Source organism: Cetorhinus maximus, chromosome 17, assembly GCF_964194155.1.
Source record: "Cetorhinus maximus chromosome 17, sCetMax3.hap1.1, whole genome shotgun sequence".
Lineage (NCBI taxonomy): Eukaryota > Metazoa > Chordata > Chondrichthyes > Lamniformes > Cetorhinidae > Cetorhinus > Cetorhinus maximus.
In genome coordinates, this window is record NC_135895.1 from 87,663,644 (window position 1) to 87,682,892 (window position 19,249).

The window sequence follows — 19,249 nt, forward strand, 5'->3', positions numbered from 1 at the left end:
TCTTTGGAACTCCCTTCCTCAAAAGGCAGTGGAAGCAGAGTCTTTGAAAATGTTTGAGGCAGGTGTAGATAAATTCTTGATAAGGGGGTGAAAGGTTATCAGGGGTAGGTGGGAGGTTATAATCAAATCAGCCATGATCTTGTTGAATGGTGGAGCAGGCTTGAGAGGCCGAGTGGCCTACTCCTTCTCCTAATTCGTATGTCTATATGTAACCCTCCATTCTTCCCAAGATATAAACCAGGTGCCAGAGGATTGCAGAGTGGCAAATATGATGCCCTTATCCATGAAAGGATGTCAGGACAGTCCTAGCAATTATATACCAGTTCGGTTAACATCAATAATGGGTAAGGTTTTAGAAACAATAATGAGGGAAAAAGTGAACAGGCATTTTGAGAGGTTAGAGCTAATTAAGGAAGACCAGTAAAGATTTTTAAAAGGCAGTTCATGCTTGATTAATCTAATCAAATTTCTTGATGAAGTAACAGAATGTTGAATGTCTAAAGAAATGTGGTGGATCTTGTCTATATGGTTTTTAAGGAGCATTTGACAAAGTGCCACATAAAAGGCTGATTAACAAAATTCAGGCCTCGTGGAATAGGAGGGTGATTGTCTTGTTAGATAAAAATTGGCTTAAGGACAGAAAACGAGTCATCGTAAATTGCTATTTTTCAGACTGGAGGATGGTAGACACTTGTGTTCCCCAAAGGTCAGCGCTAGGACCACTTCTTTTCTTGTACTATGCAAATGACTGGGATCTTGGAATAAAGAGTAGAATTTCAAAATTTTGCTGATGATACAAAACTTGGAGGAGTGACAAACAGTGAGGATGATACGAATCACCTGCAACATAAATAGATCGGTAGCAGTATGGACAGACAAGTGGCAAATGGAATTTAATATAGAGAAGTGTGAGGAGATAGATTTTTTCAGAAGGGATAGGGAGAAGCAAACTAGACTAAATAGCACAGCTCTAAAGAGTGTGCAGGAACAGACAGACCTGGGGCTGCATGTGTATGGATCTTTGAAGGTGGAAGGACATATTGAGAGAGTGGTTAGCAAAGCATATGGGATCCTGGGCTTCATAAATAGAGGCATTGAGTACAAAAGCCGGGAAGTTATGCTGGACCTTTATCAAGCTCTGGTTAGGCCCCAGCTACAATGGTTCTGGTTACCACACTTTAGGAAGGATATGAGGGTGCTTGAAAGAGTGCAGAAGAGATTTATCAGAATGGATACAGGAATGGGAGAATTTTAGTTATAAGGTTAGGTTGGAAAAGCTGGGGTTGTTCTCCTTAGAGCAAAGGAGATTGGGGGGAGATTTGAGAAATGTGTTCGAGATTATAACAGGTTTGGATAAAGTAGACAAACATACAAACAGAGGAATTAGGAGCAGGTGTAGGCCACTCGGCCCTTCGAGCCTGCTCTGCCATTCTAATAAGATCATGGCTGATCTGAATGTAACCTCAACCCCACATTCCTGCCTGCCCCGATAACCTTTCAGCCCCTTGTTAATCAAGAATCTATCTAGACCTGCCTTAAAAATATTCAAAGACTCTGCTTCCACTGCCTTTTGAGGAAGAGAGTTCCAAAGACTCAACCACTTTGAGAGAAAAAAATTCTCCTCATCTCTGTCTTAAATGAACGACCCCTTATTTTTAAACAGTGACCCCTAGTTCTAGATTCTCCCACAAGAGGAAACATCCTCTCCACATCCTTCCGGTCAAGGCCCCTCAGGATCGTGAAGGTTTCAATTAAGTTACCTCTTACTCTTCTAAATTCCAGTGGATACAAGCCTAACCTGTCCAATCTTTCCTCATAAGACAACCTGCCGACAAGGAAAAACTGTTCCCATCAGCTGATCGTGCAAGGACAGGTTTATGGTTTTGGGTAAGCGATGCAGAGGGAATGTGAAGAGGAACTTCATTATACAAACAGAGGTAATGACCTGGAACTCACTGCCCATGAGAGTGGTGGAAGCAGAAACAATCAATGATTTCAAAAGGAAATTGGATAGGTACTTGAAGGAAGTAAACCTGCCAGGCTACAGGGATCGAATGGGGGAGTGGAATTGACTGGATTACTCTATGGGGAGCCAGTAGTACTTGCTGGGTCAAATGTTTTGCTTCTGTGCCTTACTTGACTCTATGACTTGTCTTCCTCATTGGTTTTTGTGTGCATCAGTATTTTTTTCTCCCATTTGAAAGAAGGTATTTTTGCATATGCTGACATCTTATACCTCAAACCTATGTCCTGGTGCACTTTCTGTCTAATTATCTGTTTCCACAAGTCATGGGCTTGTATTAAGTAAATTCTTGAGTTCTTCCTTTTTCCTTGCAGCTGAGTTTGCTTGTTGGAAACGGTTGTTTGTCTTTGAGCTTGGCAGGTAGCCAGCCAAAGCTTCTGTTTGGGTTTAAGTGTCTATGTTTTATCAACAGGAGTGGGCTGCTGCTGTGTGGCATTTGAGTGTGGCATGCCTTTCTTCGGTTCTGTTTAGCGCCTATGGAGACTAGTTCTGTGTGATGTCAGTTTCTGTGCTTTATCCACAGGAGATACCACAGCAAGTCAGTGTTGAATCCTCACTCAGTATATCTTGATAACAAGCTTCGGGAGTTTTGAAATGCAAAGGAATAATATACATTGATTTAGTTTGAAGTCTATTGATGAAAATGCTATCTCAGTAATAACTCTCCTGGGAATTATTGCACTCAGTCCATTATCTGTAAGTGGTAATACAGCATCATGTCAAAGGGAGTTTTGCAGTGATGAATACACTGCTAAACCAAACTTGTTTTGCCTGCTTGTTATGTATATCCTCCCAACAGGAAAGAAATCTTACAATATTCCAGACCGTCACCTCCATACCCTCCCCTCCTCTCCTGAATCAATCCAAGCCCCCACTTCAAGCAGAGTAAGGCCCCCTCCCCATCTGTTTTCTCAGATTGGCCGAATTGAATCTCTTTAAGTGATGCCTCCCATGGAGTCCAACCCAAAGCTAAGCTCCTCTCTAAACCTATATGTCCCTCCCTTTTTCCTATGGGTACTTTTTTAAAAAAAATGTTCATGGCCAGCATTTATTGCCCATCCCTAATTGCTCTTGTTCAGAGAGCATTTTAAGAGCCAACCACATTGCTGTGGGTCTGGAATCACATGTAGGCCACATCAGGTAAGGACGGTAGATTTTGTCCCAAAGTTAGCATTAGTGAGCCAGATGGGATTTCACAACAATTGGCAATGGTTTCATGGTCATCATCAGGCTTTTACTTCCAGATTTTTATTAAATTCAAATTTCACCATCTGGCATGGTGGGATTCAAACCCAGGACCCCTAGAGCATTACGGTGGCTCTCTGAAATGCCAGTCCAGTGACAATATCACTACAGCACTGCCTCCCCATAGGCCTTTATCCTCCCAGTGTTAGTCCAAACCCCCCTCCAGCCCTGAAAATAAGCTGAGTGAGCACGTCAGGATTAGCAGAGTGCACATCAACCACAGCCAGAACTCAAACTATTTATCTGGTCAATCTACTTCTATTTAGTCGATCCAGCAGTATTTTTCAGTTTTAAGCATTTTATAGTAAATTTCCATCCAAAATTCAATTGTGATTTTGTATTTGAAATTTTAGCACAATGAGGAAAGAAGGGAATTTAGAGCATCCCAAATGCATTACAGTTGGTGAACTACTTTTGCAGTGTAGGGAAACACAGCAGCCAATTTGAACACAACAGTGGGATAACTTACATCCAGGCAATAATCCGTCACACTCCTGACTTGTGCCTTGTCGATGGTGGACAGGCTGTGGGAGTCAGGAGGTGAGTTACTCTCTGCAGAAATCCCAACCTCTGACCTACTCTTGGGGCTATGCTATTTACGTGATTGATCCAATTAAGTTTCTGCTCAATTATGACCCTCAGGATGTTGATGGTGGGACTTCTGTGATGGTAATGTCATTGTATGTCAAGGGGAGATGGTTAGATTCTCCCTTGTTGGTGATAATCATTGTCTGGTATTTGTGTGATGTGATTGTTACTTGCCAATTATTAGCCCAAGCTTGAATATTGTCCAGTTCTTGCTCCATGCAGGTGCAGATAACTTCCTTGTCTAAAAAATGGAAAATGGAATTGAACACTGCAATTGTCAGCGAAGACCCCCATGACTGACCTTAGAATGGAGGTAAAGTCATTGGTGAAGCAATTGAAGATGGTTGGGCCTTGGACACCACCCTCAGGAAATCCTGCAGCAATGTCCTGGGCCTGAGATGATTGACCTCCAACAACTGCAACTATCTTATTTTGTGCCCGTTATGACTACAACCAGTGGAAAGTTGTCCTTGATTTCCATTGACTTCACTTTTGCTAGGGCTCCTTGATGCCACACTCATGACGGAATTTTCTGCACCCGCTGGTATCAGGCGTGTTTGGTGGTGTGAGCAGACAATATGGCGAGAAGGCGAAAAATTCGGTTTCACAATGCCTTGAAACCAGTTTGTGATCATCTGCTCAGCCTGTTGATAGTGGGCCGCCATTGGACATTGGGAACCTCATTGGAATATATCGGCATATCATTACAAGGCTAGCCCACCAGACCCATTCCCCCCCTCCCCCCACTCCTGCTGGATTGTCTGCCCACGTGGGCGTGATTGCATGCCACCATTTTCACAACAATATATAAAAGGTGTGTATTGATGGACTGCATTTTGAGGGGAACTCGGAGGTGAGTGCACAGTAACGTTGCGGAGTGCTCGTGAGGGATGCCTCTTGGACTCCAAGGTTGTGGCGCATTGGGTGGGTGTGGGTGTTGAGACGACTTTGGGGGGTGGGCAAAAGCTGCCCTGTGGCTGAGGTGACTTGGGGGAGGGTGGTGGGCAAAGACTGCCTTGTGGTTGAAGATAACGTACAAGTACATACGGGGTTGGGGGTCTGAGTGGGCGAGGGAAGCGGCCACACAATGAGAAAGAAAAATTCTAAGGGGACAGTCCACCATCCGTGGTTAACTAAAAAAGATAAAGGCAGTATCAAACTTAAAGAAAAGGCATATAATTATACAAAGATGGGTGGCAGGTCAGAAGATTGGAAAGAATATAAAGAACAGCAAAGAATGACAAAAAGATTAATAAGGAGGGAAAAATGAGAGTATGAGGAAAAGCTAGCGAGTAATATAAAGATGGGAGTAAGAGTTTGCATCGATATTTAAATATGAAAAGAGTTAACAAAGTGAACGTCCTTTAGAGAGTGCATCTGGGGAATTGATAATGGAAAGTAGGGAGATGGCAGATGAATTAAACAGATATTTTGGTTCAGCCTTCACTATAGAGGATACAAGTAACATCCTGGAAATAGCTATAAATCAGGAAATGGAAGTGGAGGGGAACTCAGGAAAATTACAATCACCAGAGAAATGGTATTGAGCAAATTGTTGGGGATATGGGCTGACAAATCTACAGATCCGATAGACTTCACCCTAAGGCCTTGAAAGAAGTGGCTAGTGAGATAGTTGATGCACTGGTTTTAATTTTCCAAAATTCCCTAGATTCAGGGAAGGTTCCATTAGGTTGGAAAATAGTGAATGTAACTCCTTTATTCAAAAAGGAAGGGAAACAGAAAGCAGGAAACTACAACCATTTAGCCTAACACCTGTCATAGGAAAAATATTAGAAGCTATAATTAAAGATGTTATAGCAGGAAACTTAGAAAAATTCAAGGCAATCAGGCAGAGTCAACATGGTTTTGTGAAAGGGAAATCATGTTTAACCAATTTATTGGAGTCCTTTGAAGGAGGCACATGTGTTGTGAATAAAGGTAAACTGGGGATGTACTGTATTTAGATTTCCAGAAGGCATTAGATAAAGTGCCACATCAAAGGTTTTTGCAGAAAATAAAAGCTTTTGTAGGAGGTAGCATATTGGCATGGATAGAAGATTAGCTGGCTAACAGAGAGTTGGCATACATGGGTTGTTTTCTGGTTGGCAGGATGTGACGAGTGGTGTGCCACAGCAATCTGTTCCGGAGCACCAACTTTTTACAATTTATATAAATGACTTAGATGATGGGACTGAAGGAATGGTTGTTAAATTTGCTGACGACACAAAGATAGGTAGGAAGGTAGATTGTGAAGAGGATGTAAGGAGGCTAACAAAAGGACATAGATAGGTTAAGCGAGTGGGCAAAGACCTGGCAAATGGAGTATAACGTGGGCAAATGTGAAATTCTTCATTTTGGCAGGAAGAATAAAAAAGAAGCATATTATCTAAATGGTGAGAGATTGCAGAGCTCTGAGATTCAAAATGATCTGGGTGTCTTAGTGCATGAATCACAAAAGGTTAGCATGCTGGTACAACAGGTAATTAGGAACACTAATAGAATGTTGTCATTTATTGTAAAGGGAAATGATTACAAAAGTAGGGGGTTATGCTTCAGTTCTACAGGACATTGGTAAGATCACATCTGGAGTATTGTGTACAGTACTGGTCTCCTTATTTAAAGAACGATGTAAATGCGTCAGAAGCAGTTCAGAGAGGGTTTACTAGACTAATATCAGGAATGGGTGGACCGTCCTATGAGGAAAGGCTTGTCAGGCTAGGCTTGTGTCCACTGGAAATTGGAAGAGTAAGAAGTGACTTAATTTAAACCTTTAAGATCCTGAAGGGTCCTGACAAGGTGGACGTGGAGAAGATATTTCCTCTTGTGGGAGAATCTAGAAGTAGGGATCACTGTTTAAAAATAAGGGGTCGCTCATTTAAGACAGAGATGAGGAGAATTTTTTTTCCCTCAGAGGGTTATTTGTCTTTGGAACTCTCTTCCTCAACAGGCGGTGGAAGCAGAGCATTTGAATATTTTTCAGGCAGAGTTAGATAGATTCTTAGGTAAAAGCAAAAGGATAGAAAATTGGGATTTAAAAAGGGGATAAAACCATGGATAAATGAATAAAAATAAAAATAAATGTAGAAAAAAGGGGATTAAAAAAGGGGGTGAGGATGGAGGGGAGAGTTTATGGTCTGAAGTTGTTGAACTCAATGTTAAGTCCGGAAGGCTGTAAAGTGCCTAATGGGAAGATGAGGTGCTGTTCCTCTAGTTTGCGTTGAGCTTCACTGGAACATTGCAGCAGGCCAAGGACAGACATGTGGGCATGAGAGCAGGGTGGGGTGTTGAAATGGCAAGCGACAGGAAGGTCTGGGTCATGCTTGCGGACAGACCAAAAGTGTTCCGCAAAGCGGTCACCAAACGCAGAGAATGCCTCAACCTGAGCTGAGAGCACAGCATGCAGTCCAGTGGGCAAAGCTGCTGCCAATTGGTTGGGTGGAATGGGCGGAGGTGGGTGGAGTTTTGGGCAGCCATGTAGCGCACTAATCTCAGGCCATCTAAGTGGTGGTCAGCACATTCCTTCAGAATTAACCAAGAGTGGTCCTTAGTACGCCCATGCTAACCCATGCATCTCCCCCTTTCATCCTGCAGGAGAAGTACCTCAGGATCATGGAGCCTGGTGAGCTAACTGTATGCCTCATGGCCTACAGAGAGCAAAGACGATGGAGAAGAGAGTGATGGAGGGAGGGGGGAGGGGGGAGCAGCACCACCTGGAAGAAGGGGCGGCTGGGGCTCCCGTACATGTTGCTGAAGAGCCACAGCGAGCCATTGCTGGTTGGCGCTGAGCTAGATCCAGGGTCTATAGACACCGCCTTTCATTCCTGCAGATGACCGAGAACCAGTGTCGCCGAACACTGTGCATGTCTAGGGAACTGTTGGGTCACATCTTCCGGCTACTGCAGGATTTGGCGCCACATGGCCATGGAGGGCATCCACTGCCAGTGGCCGTGAAAGTGACAGGGGCGCTCAGTTTCTACACCAGTGGCTCCTTTCAGGGCTCCACAGGTGCTCTCTGTGCAATATCACAAGCCTCATTCACAAATGCATCCATGAAGTCACAGGTGCCATCTTTGCGAAGGCACACAGCTTTGTGCATTTCCCTCGTGACCAGAACAGCCAGCATGTAAGACCGATTGGATTTGCCCAGATCTCGGGTTTCCCACAGGTGCAGGGTGCGATCGACTGCACTCACTTGGGGCTCAAATCTCCATGGCAACACACAGTCAACTACATCAACTGCAAGGGACTCCATTCACTGAATGTGCAGCTGGTGTGCAACCACCACAAACGCATCCTGCAGGTCTGTGTACGGTTTCCAAGGAGTGTCCGTGACTCCTACATTCTCAATCGGTCACAGATTCCTGACGTCTTCCAGGGTCCACAGAGGCTGCGGGGTTGGCTCCTTGAGGACAAGGGCTACCCACAGAGGATGTGGCTGATGACACCCATGCGGCGGCCTCAGACTGCAGCAGAGTGAAGGTAGAACAAGGCTCACGTTGCAACTTACAACTTGGTGGAACAAGCCATCAGGATGTTGAAAATGAGGTTCCGGTGCCTGGACCTGTCTGGTGGAGCCCTGCAATACAGTCCGCAGAGGGTGTCATGCATCACCGTTGCCTGCTGTGCCCTTTACAACCTGGCACTGCAACAGAGAGAGCAGCTCAAGAGGGGATGGAGAAACTGGAGATCTTCTCCAATGGGGAGGGCATCGACGGTGATGAGGGTGAAGAGGTCCTCGAAGGCGATGATGACAGTGATGAGGCCCTCGCACTGGCCAGATGAGGCAGGCGCTTGGGAGGCCCTCGTCGCTGCTAGATTTGTGGAGGATGGGATGACATGTAGTGAGGAGACACCATAGATCCTCACATTGCATCTGTGAATGTTTGACTCAAGGCTGACTTATGGCAACACACACATGCCTCTGTGCTAATGTTCCTGTCCAAAAGGCGCTCGAGGGACGCGTCATTGAACCTGGGGACTGCAGTTTTTTTTTTGCCTTTTAGAGCTATGTCTTCTTTGCAGTAGTCATGGGCTGGAAGCACTAAGAGGTGTGCGTGCGGCTGGACTTTAAATATGGCGCCCAGCGTGATGAGGCAGCGAGGTGACGGCATGGCAGGTGAATGAGAGCCCACTCACCACGGAAACTGTGTGTTTCCCAGGGATGCATAATTAATGCGGCTGGTTTGGGATGATACGATGTGAAAAGCCGCCATTATCGCTGGCAGGTAAATCAGTTTCCCCGCCCGCTACCACATAGTGCAAAGCTGGGACGACCCCGCCCCCAGTCAAATGATTCCTTAATGTCAAGGGCCATAATTCTCAGCTCACCTCTTTAATTCAGTCCATGCTTGCACCAAGGCTAATGAAGTCTGGAGCTGAGTGGCCCTGTTGGAACCCAACTGCACATTGGTGAGTAAGTGCCACTTGATAGCGGTGTTGACAATACCTTCCTTCATTTTGCTGATGATTAAGAGTAGACTGATGGGCAGTAATTGGCCAGATTGAATTTGCCCTGTATTTTTTGGGCAGGACATAATTGGGCAATTTTCCGCATTGTCGAATAGATGCCAGTGTGGTTGTACTGGAACAGCTCAATTAGGGACGCAGCTAATTCTGGAGCACAAATCTTCAGCTCTACAGCCAAGATCCTGTCAGGGGCCTTAGCCTTTGCTGTATCCAGTGAGCTCTGGCATTTCTTGATAACATGTCCAGTGAATTGAACTTGCTGAAGACTGGCATCTGTGATGCTGGGGACCTCAGTAGGAGGCCAAGATGGATCATCCACTTCTGGCTGAAGATTGTTGCTAATGCTTCAGCCTTATTTTTTACTCTGATGTGCTGGGCTCCCCCAACCTTGGGGATGGGGATATTTGTGGAACCTCCTCTTCTTGTTAGTTGTTTAATTGTTCACCACAATTCTCGAATGGAGGAGACAGAGCTTTGACCTGATTTGTTGATTGTGAGATTGGCTAAATAATCTGCTTTAGTAATGTTGATTGGAGAAATATTGGCCAGAACACGGGGAGGACATCTCTACTCGCCTTGCAACAGTGCCATGCCAAAATGGTCTTACATCTACCTTCAGTAGATTCGCACATCAGCAAATCGGCAGTACTGTCAGTGCAGCACTCCTTCAAACCAGTACCAAATGCAATAAATGCTGTAAAATATCTCAAAATCCAATATCTTGATGAGAATATTTATGGACTGGCTGAATAGAAGCAGGTTGACAAAATAAGTGGTTTTCGTTGAATTCCTAGCTGTGGTTGATATTATATTCTGCTGACCTGGTCATCCTGTGTAGATTGGCAGGATGAACAGTCAGCCTATGCTGATGTACCCTAAGATACAGTTCTGCAGATACTGCCAGCCTTGCCTGACTGGGCAGGGGACACTGGTAGTCCTCGATGCCAGAGTAGCCATAGGTAGCTAGGATAGAGCTTCATGGACACATGTAACCTTCGCTGAATTATACTGGCACGTGGTTCCAGTGATTTGTCAGGTCTCAGTGACTCATGGTAAATAGGTTTCCACAGGCAATGGCAGCCTGTTGGTGCCTGGCCCAAGTTGCCATGCAGGCATTCATTCCCCCATCCCTACCCTCCTCTAACTTTCACATCTGTACATTTTCACAAAGATGGCCACAGGACAGTGACTGGTTGATTCCCCTCCCATGCCCTTTCCCTAGCCCGATGATGCTATGGCCATTTCTAGCATCCCTGCCACCACCCAAGCTGAGATGAGCTAACTCAGGTCCTTCCTGGACTGTATGGCTCGGTCCGACTCATTTACTACTGAGCTCTGGTGCGAAAATGTTTACAGTTTTAGAACCATTTGATGGAGTATGTGACTTTTCATTGTGCTTGTTTTTCCAGGTCTACAGACCATTCTGCCGGAGCACTTACGAGAACGGTTCGTCGAAGCTGCTCTAAGTTACATCGCCTGTAACTCGGAGGGCAGCTTCATCTGCAAGAACCATGACTGCTGGTGCCAGTGTACACCAAAATACCCAGAGTGCAACTGCCCTTACATGGACATCCAAGCCTTGGAGGATAGCCTGCTGTGGATAACAGACACCTGGACCAACTACAACAAAGAGTTTGAAGTGTCAGGTGAGCAGGAACATTTCTTTCTCCTTGGGAGCACTTGGTGGTTTACAGTAGAGTTTGCTTGAACCCCAGTAGAGGGCAGCACAGGGAGAAAAGTCTAAAGGTCGCTATGTCAGCTGTTGCAGAAATCAGAGGTTTAATGAGCGCCTGTCTTCATCTTCATATTATGCAGGGATGGGTTGAGTTGCAATAGGGCTGTGATTGCTGTCGTCCATGAATTTCTGTACAATCCCTTTCCATTTGGCTGAAACGACACTGTACACAAACATGCTCCCACTCCATAGTTGCTGTGTGTCGTCACATTCGTAGAGAGTGGGCCTTGAGTCAGGCATCAGTTAGGGTTGTGCAGTAAGCTAACCTGGTTTTAAGAGTGCCAGTGTCCTGCAGCCTGCTGGCTCAGTGTGCTGAGGTGTGAAAGGCGCAGGTTTGTCCTGATTCCTCCCCTGCCTGACATGACCCCAATGCAAAAAAGACATCAAGCCTTCCAACAGTGAAGCCAGATCAAACACGAGTGGAATGAAGCTGGGCTACATTTGTGTATCTTCTGGTGTCCTGTTCCAGAACTCAACTGGAATTGGTGGCAGGTTCGAGAAAGGTTAAATAAAGTGAGTAGGATTTCAAGATGGAGGAGGGAGAAAGGAAACAATAGCATAATGTGGAAGAGCTTCCGAACAGAACTCCTGCTCCACAAAGTCAACACACCCAGCTGACTTGTAAAAAAAGATACCAATAACAACAAACTGATTAGAAAGGGGTCTTCTGGTTAACTGTTGTCTCCGAGTTGGGTCAGTTTATCCCCTCACCACATGAATGGGAATAACAGAAGTTATCAGTTAAGTATGCAGCCTTGCTGTACTGCAGGAAACCATAGTCAACTGGGACAGGGATCATTTGGTGAGACACAGGTATATTAATGAGACATGTTGAGACTGGACTATATCCATATGGTTAATAAACATGAGAGACTGAAAGAAAAAATAATGGATTGTGAGAAATTGTTGGGATGTGAAATGTACTCTATGTACTCTACAGTGCCCTGACTTAATAACCTAGAAATAATTCTGGCAATCCCGGCCTCTTTCAGGAAAAGTGTGATGTTAAAAAGGCCCAATGAATTTCAGCACACGTTTCACAGTTGGCTTGCATTTGTGAAAAGGGCATCTCATCTTTAAGGTGGCTAACTCTAGTCAGATGAATTCCTCGAGGTTTCTTTACATGACCTCCAATCACCCCGTCCAGTCAAATGACCTTTTATTCAATCTCTAATATTTTTATAACTAATAAACAAAAATATTCAGAGAAAATCAATGGAAAAAACTTTTTTTTAATGCTCTTGTGATTTTCCCTCAGACGATTCCCTCGCAGTAGCCAGGAAGATTAATTATTAATTGCAAGAGACTTTGGGGTAATCCTAGAGTGTTGGCAACTCCTGCTTATCAGTAGAATTCAAGCACTTAAAGACATTTTAATCTTTACCATCCTTTGGTTTGTTTCAGTGATAAAAATAAAATACCGGTTATATTCTACTGTTTAAACAGTGACAGGTCTGCTGGTGATAGTGTTTAACCTTAGAAAGGATTTGCTGAGTTCAATAATAAAATGGAGCTTAACTAATGTCAATTTGGATAAAGAGGTTTGAGGCTGAATTGTGCAGCTTTAAGTTCCGTCATTGTGTCGAGAATGATAACTCATTAAACGCAAGCTCCATGTGATGCACCGAAATGACACAGAGTTCAAGTAAAAGATGCATTGCTATTTGATTTTCTAAAGAGACTGGATGGTCAGATTCCTCCCTTCAGTATAATGTTTCGAAATAGGACAAGAGCATTTTGAGTCAATGTGGAAGGACAGTTAGGATTGATTATTTTGTATTACTGGTAATTCAAAGTGTCATTTGATTCCATTTATTATAGAGATGAGGCTTTTATTGCTAAACATTTATGATTATTATTAAACACTGTCTCAAAATATGACACTGAGTTCCTCTGATGTGGAAATGTTTTTGAAGTTTAATAAATGCCTCGAGTACATGTTGGTGATATGAGGTGTCATGAGACATAGGCCACGGAATTGGACATGGCCCCAAAGCAGGAATTGTATCTCAATGAGTGATTAACACATTGGGTGTCTTTTCTTTTGAAAAAAAGGGCAGAGGGGTTACCAAATAGAGGTCTTTAAAATTATTTGGGGAAGAAGTGTCATATTCAACTCGAAATGTTAACTCTGTTTCTCTTTTCACGGATGCTGTGAGAGCTGCTGAGTATTCCCACCACTTTCTGATTTTGTTTCCAGCATCTGCTGTATTTTTCTTTTATTTTACTACTTAAAGCCACCCTGCATGTTTTTAAAGGAGAGGTGCATTTTAGCTGCAGGAAGTGCTGGAACTGGTTGCAGAAGATAGAGTTGTGAGAAATAAGCATGCTGAATTAGGACACAGCAGGGCAGAGAGCATGTTCAAGGCCCCCTGATGCTGCATTAGATGCTTTTGTAGAGAGGAGGAGAGAGAGGTCCCCTATCCACAAAGAGCCAGGAGAACCTCCTGACAAACTCTGAGAAGACAGTGGAAGCAGGTATCTCTGGCAGTCAAGAGCAAGGGCAGTATTGAAGTGGGTCTATGAGAGTGGGAAATGTCATGGGTGGGGGGACTTAATTAGGTGGGATCCGAAATCTTGGTTTCCCAACATCGAGTTGAGTTTGTGAGATAAAACAGCTAGCATGTTAGCGACAGTGATGCCAACACACTGCCAGGTAGCAGGAAACTATTTACCATTCATTTGCATACCACTCATCAATTGGGAAGCACGCCAAATTAAGTCCTACCTTCAAGATTAAGTCAGTGGCGCATGGAAAACTCACGCCTCCTGTTCACAGACAGCTTAAGATGGCGTGGACCACGAGAGGCTGTTCAATCTTTGGATCTGAGGTGACCTTTGTCTTTGTCCAACTCTGCAGTGGTCAAGGAAGGGACCCTGAGGGTGGACCAGCTTTAGAGTCACGGTATTAGTGTCCATCGGCACGACTCCTGAAGATCAGGTGCTGGTCGGAAACCTTTATCTCGCATGAGATCAGGAGGCTGTTGTGGGTGGAGGCCACTGTGAGATGGGAAGAGTTCTGGGTGTGGCCCAGGGAAGGAACATGCATACCCATTGGTCAACTGCAGCTGCTCTAGGAATGAAAGCCATGTTAGCAGAGGTGTTCATATCATTGCCGGCCTTCTTCACACAGTTCACTTTGTGGATCTGCAATGGTCTCAGATAGCCAATCTGTTTGCAACCTCAGGCGGTAGAGGAGAGAATTCGCCAGATGAAGGTCTTGGTCACACAGCAACATAAGCCACAAGGCCATCAGCTGGTACCAGCCAAGGGGGAGGGAAGTCAGGACAAAGGCAATCAGGGCCGTCATCATCGCTGAAGAACATTGGTATGTCAGTACATGTTCAGAACATGCACCAAATACCTCCAGATGTCTGAGAAGCAATGTCAAAGGCAGCTAAGGCTTGCTCGGGAGGTGATCACTGATCTGTGTGTACTCCTACAACAAGACTTGCAGCCCCATGCCAGAGACGTGCCAGGACTGTCAGCGACAATCTCACCTTCAGTCGCTTTGACTCAGGGTGATGTACCGACCTGACCATCACTTCCTTGCCTGCAAACCATGCCAGTTCCCTCAAGATAACTATGGCCCTAAGCTTCTACGTCAGTGGCTCATTTCAAGGCTCCATGGGGGACACGTGTGGGGTTTCTCAGGTTGAAACATATAGGTGCATACGGGAGGTGACAAACGTCCCGTTCAGAAAAGCCAACAAATTCATCAGATTCCCAGCCGATGCTGATAATCGGGCCGCTATTGGCTTTGGGGCCATTGTGCGGTTCCCACAGGTACAGGGTTTAATCGGCTGCACACGTGTGGCCAGTGGGGCTCCCTGGGAAGAGTCAGCTGCATTTGTAACTCGGAAAGGATGTCACTTCCTTCAAGTTGATGTTGTCCGTGACCACTGGAAAATAATTATGCAGATGTGTGTTCATTTCCCCTGGAGCTCCCGTCACTCATACATCTTCAGGAGCTGCCAGCCACCACAGTGATTTGAGGCCCCTGCCCAAGTGCAAGGTTGGATCCTGGGTGACAAGGGCTGTCCCCTGAAGCCGTGGCTTATGACACCAGTGTGTCATCCTCACAGGCCAGCGGAGGAGGGCAATGCAGCACACGGCTCAACAAGGGCATCATAGAGCAGACCACAGGACTGCTCAAAATGTAACTCTGCTGCCTTGACTGGTCTGGCAGAGCGTTTCAGTAGGCACCACTGAGAGTGTCTGGGATTGTCAGTGTCTGCTGTGCCTTGCGCAATGTGACTTTACAAAGGGAGGAAGACTTGCCAATCGAGGACATGGAGGAGCCGCTCACCTTCTCAGATGAGGATGACGGGGAAGAATAGGAGGAGGACAGAGATCTCGCCGCAACTCTACCAGATGTCAGGACCATGCCAGAGACGTGCCAGGACTGTCAGCGACAATCTCACCTTCAGTCGCTTTGACTCAGGGTGATGCACCGACCTGACCATCACTTCCTTGCCTGCAAACCTTTGCCTGCTCCGATTGTGACCCACCTCTGCCAGACTCCCATCTTGAGCTACCTCACTACGCACGTCGTCTACCCCTTAGAAGGCTAAGGGGAGTGGGCTGTTGTCACACAATTTGAAAAGTGATGATTCCCCCAAGGATACCAGCTTTGCACTAACTCTCAAATCAACGTAGCTATCAAGAGCCGCCTCTCTGCTCCTTGCCCACATTATCAAGACCATGATAGCATGAGAGACATATCACTTCTCACGCTCATCAGTGACCTCTGCCAATCTCTTAGGCATGTCATTTATGGGGAGGCCAACTGATGCTGCACGTTCAGCCATGTCTCATCGCCTTTAGTATACAAATCATGCCATACATGTTACTATCCAATAGAGACTGATCTCTGACACACCACCACTTTCTTTCCTACATGGGTGTGATGTCTCTCAGTCCCCTTCATTCAGCAACAACCATGAGACATGAAGCATGATGGTGCGATATGCCCTCCAAAGGAGGGTGCCCCAAAAAATCAACATGATGCACACAGCAATCAAGTGAACAAAATCTAATGTGATATCCATATACCTGTGCATAATGTTTCAGCACCAGCATCACCATTGTGCCCTTAATACTTAATTTTTCTTTTACAACTCCTACATCTTGACACAACACCAACATCAGCAGCTGATGAGGAGGGAGATTACTGAGAGTGATCCCATTGTGTGATTGTACGTGGGACACTTTGCAGCACCCAACATGCAGGTGGATGTGGCGCTCACTTCCTGTCCTGCCATCGGGAGCCACACTCTCCTTAGTAAATTCCATCCATCCCAGGAATCTAGCTCAGAGGACCTGAATGCAGGGCCACCAGAAGTTCAATGTCCTCACACAAATGGTAAAGGTTAGCGAACTCATCTTGAAAATACCAAATCCCACTGCACCGTTACTTCACACACTGCTCAAAGCACAACACCCCAGTAATCTTTATCAATCACAACCCAGATCTAACATTCATAGCTTCAGCTCACCATCACACACTTAGCACAGCTCAACCTTCATGCCCAAATCTCACAACTTACACACATTGCTAGCTATTCAACCATGACAGTCACATCACCTAAGCACTTTGCACCACACTCACTGACCACCTCTCTCTTTCTTGGAGGACAAGGTGGCAGTAAAATGGGAGACAGTCACATGTGGCCAGTGAGGAACAGGGCAGCTGCGTGGCCTTACCTCCATGGAGGAGTCAGTGCTTGCCATTATTGGCCATGACTGAGATCGTAGCCAGTGGTGGGATTGAAACCATTGAGGTGATGGTATATTCTTGTTTAATTCTCCTTCTCACATCCTGCTCAACCCCCGCTTTCCCTTGGTTTACAAGCTGCGGATAGCGTAAGCGTGTATTCTTTCTTTCCCCACCCCTTGCCTTCACCATGACACAATCCTTGTGCCTTTCTACTTTCAGATATCCAAGAATTGCAGACTTGCCGGGCACTGGTGAAATAGAAAGAGATAGAGAAGCAGGAAGACAGTGATGAGGAAGAGACATCGTCACTTGCTCTCTCACTTGCAGCCGCCTCAGATAATGATACTGGGCATACTTTAGAGGATAGCTTAGAGACGGGACCTGCACATGGTGAGACACCAGGCACAAGTAGTCTGCAGCCAGGCAGGGAACAAGGGTAACACAGGGGCCAGCATGTAAGGAGGTCACATACAAATCACTAAATTTGTCTTGCTTTATGTGGATAGGACAAACCTGGATAATTTTCCGCATTGCCTAGTAGATGCCAGTCCTGTAGCTGTACTACAGCTAGGACATTGTCAGGGCCCATAGCCTTTGCTGAATCCAATGCCTTCAGCTAGTTCCTGATATCATATGGAGTGACTTAAATTGGCTGAAGAGTGGCATCTGTGACGCTGGGGATCACAGGCTGTGGCTTGAATAATATGTGGGACAGCTTCAGCATATTTTTGAGAGGAAGACTTTGCAGGGTCAACTGGGCAGGGTGTGCCTTTGTCATTTCCAGTGCATTGGTTGATGCTGGGTGGTCTGTCTGGTTTTAATCTTATTCAACTTTTCAGTAGTGCTTTGATAAACTGAGTTGCTTGCTAGGGCATTTCAGAGGATAGTTAAGCATCTACAACATTCTGGTTGGTCAGCAGTCACATGTAGGCCAGACCAGGTAAGGGTATCAGATTTGCTTTTCTAAAGGACATTAGTGAAACAAATGAGGGTATTTTTATGCTAGTTTCATGATCATCAAGACTGAGACTGGTTTCTTATTCCAGATTTATTAGTTAATTGAATTTAGATTCAACCACTGTGGGATTTGAGCTCATATCAACGGATTGTTGGCCCAGACCTCTGAATTACTAGCTTAGTAACATTATCATTAGGCTAGCATTCTGTTTCCAGCTGGCTTGGAGTACAGAGCCTCAGGAATCTCTCTTATACAACAGTGGACAGCAAACTGCCAATGTTATAAATATCACCTAGTCTATCCTGGAAGAAGCTAGTTACATAAAGGCTCGTTACCATGGACACCTTTACATCCATTGTTAATGCCGTCCTTGCCCTGCTCTGAAGCTGCAGTTGGGCCTCCAGCAGGTGGCAAATTTCAGTGAAGACCCCCTTAGTAAAAAGGAGGAATCTGAAATACTGTTTCCCACCGAGGTTCGAGTTGAAGAATTGCTCCCTGGCTATCTTGAATGTTTATAAACTTCTACTGAGAGCCTTTCTCTCCCTCCTGCCACCTCTCCTCCGCTCCCCTCCTCCCTCCTCCCTCCTCCCTCTTCCCTCTTCCAGTAGTTCAACATGCTTTGGGTCACTTCTGCTCATTCTCCCTGTCGTGCTGTCATCCAAGGGCTCATGTTTGAGAGCAAGTGGGTCATGCAGAATTCTTGAAGTCAAGGCAAAGTCCAATAATAAATGCCACACCAAACAAACACTTCTACAATTAAAGCAACAGACAGTAGGAAACAATCGGCAACCAGCCTGAAAGCAGTTGAAGATCTCTTCAAATCACACTGCTGGCTGTCCTTCTGGCTGCTGAACATGTCTTCAGCTGTCTGGGGTTAAAAGAAGATGTTTGCTGGAGTGTTTAGATCCAATATGTTAGCGCCGACATAAAATTAGCTTTACATGCAGATTGACCTCACAATCTCCCAATCCTGTATACTTCTGACAGAAGCTCATGGCTCACGTGCAAACCTTGCCAAAACATTAGAAAACTTAGTGAAATTCCCATGTCATCTACAAACCACCTATATTACTGCAGCAGAATGATCACGGAGAGAATATATATGCGTGTTTTAAGGCATATGTTGATCACTGTTCCTGGGAGGATGACATTCTGAGCCTGAAGCCTAGTAATTTTGTTAATTACTCTTTCCTTTATTTTTTTGACTTTCACAATGAGCCAATTTGTTTCCTTGACAAAAAGCAGAAGCAGTTTATACTTAAGCCATTTATAATTTACAAGCTTTTAAAACCAGATGTAGAATTACTTCTTGAATTATCTAGATAAATACATCTTCTCTTCTATTTTGTTTAATTTTAGCTTTAGTCTTCACGTTATGGATGGACGGTACATTGTTTCAATCAATATGTGTGGACATTATCATGAGACAGTATATCTAAAGACTTCAATACATGGGTGGACCTCTGCTTTGTTCCTTACTTCTATGGACCCCACAATCTCATGCTTTCCTGCAAG

General features: G+C 45.1%; 1 protein-coding gene across 3 annotated transcripts in view; it reads left to right on the forward strand.

The window, feature by feature from the left end:
* Positions 1-19,249, forward strand: part of brinp2 (bone morphogenetic protein/retinoic acid inducible neural-specific 2) — a 194,011-nt gene that overhangs the window by 138,656 nt on the left and 36,106 nt on the right. For all 3 annotated transcript variants that reach the window (XM_078561556.1, XM_078561555.1, XM_078561557.1), the window contains exon 6: positions 10,732-10,968. In XM_078561556.1, the coding sequence (XP_078417682.1) occupies positions 10,732-10,968 (237 nt within the window). The remainder of the gene's footprint in view (positions 1-10,731; positions 10,969-19,249) is intronic.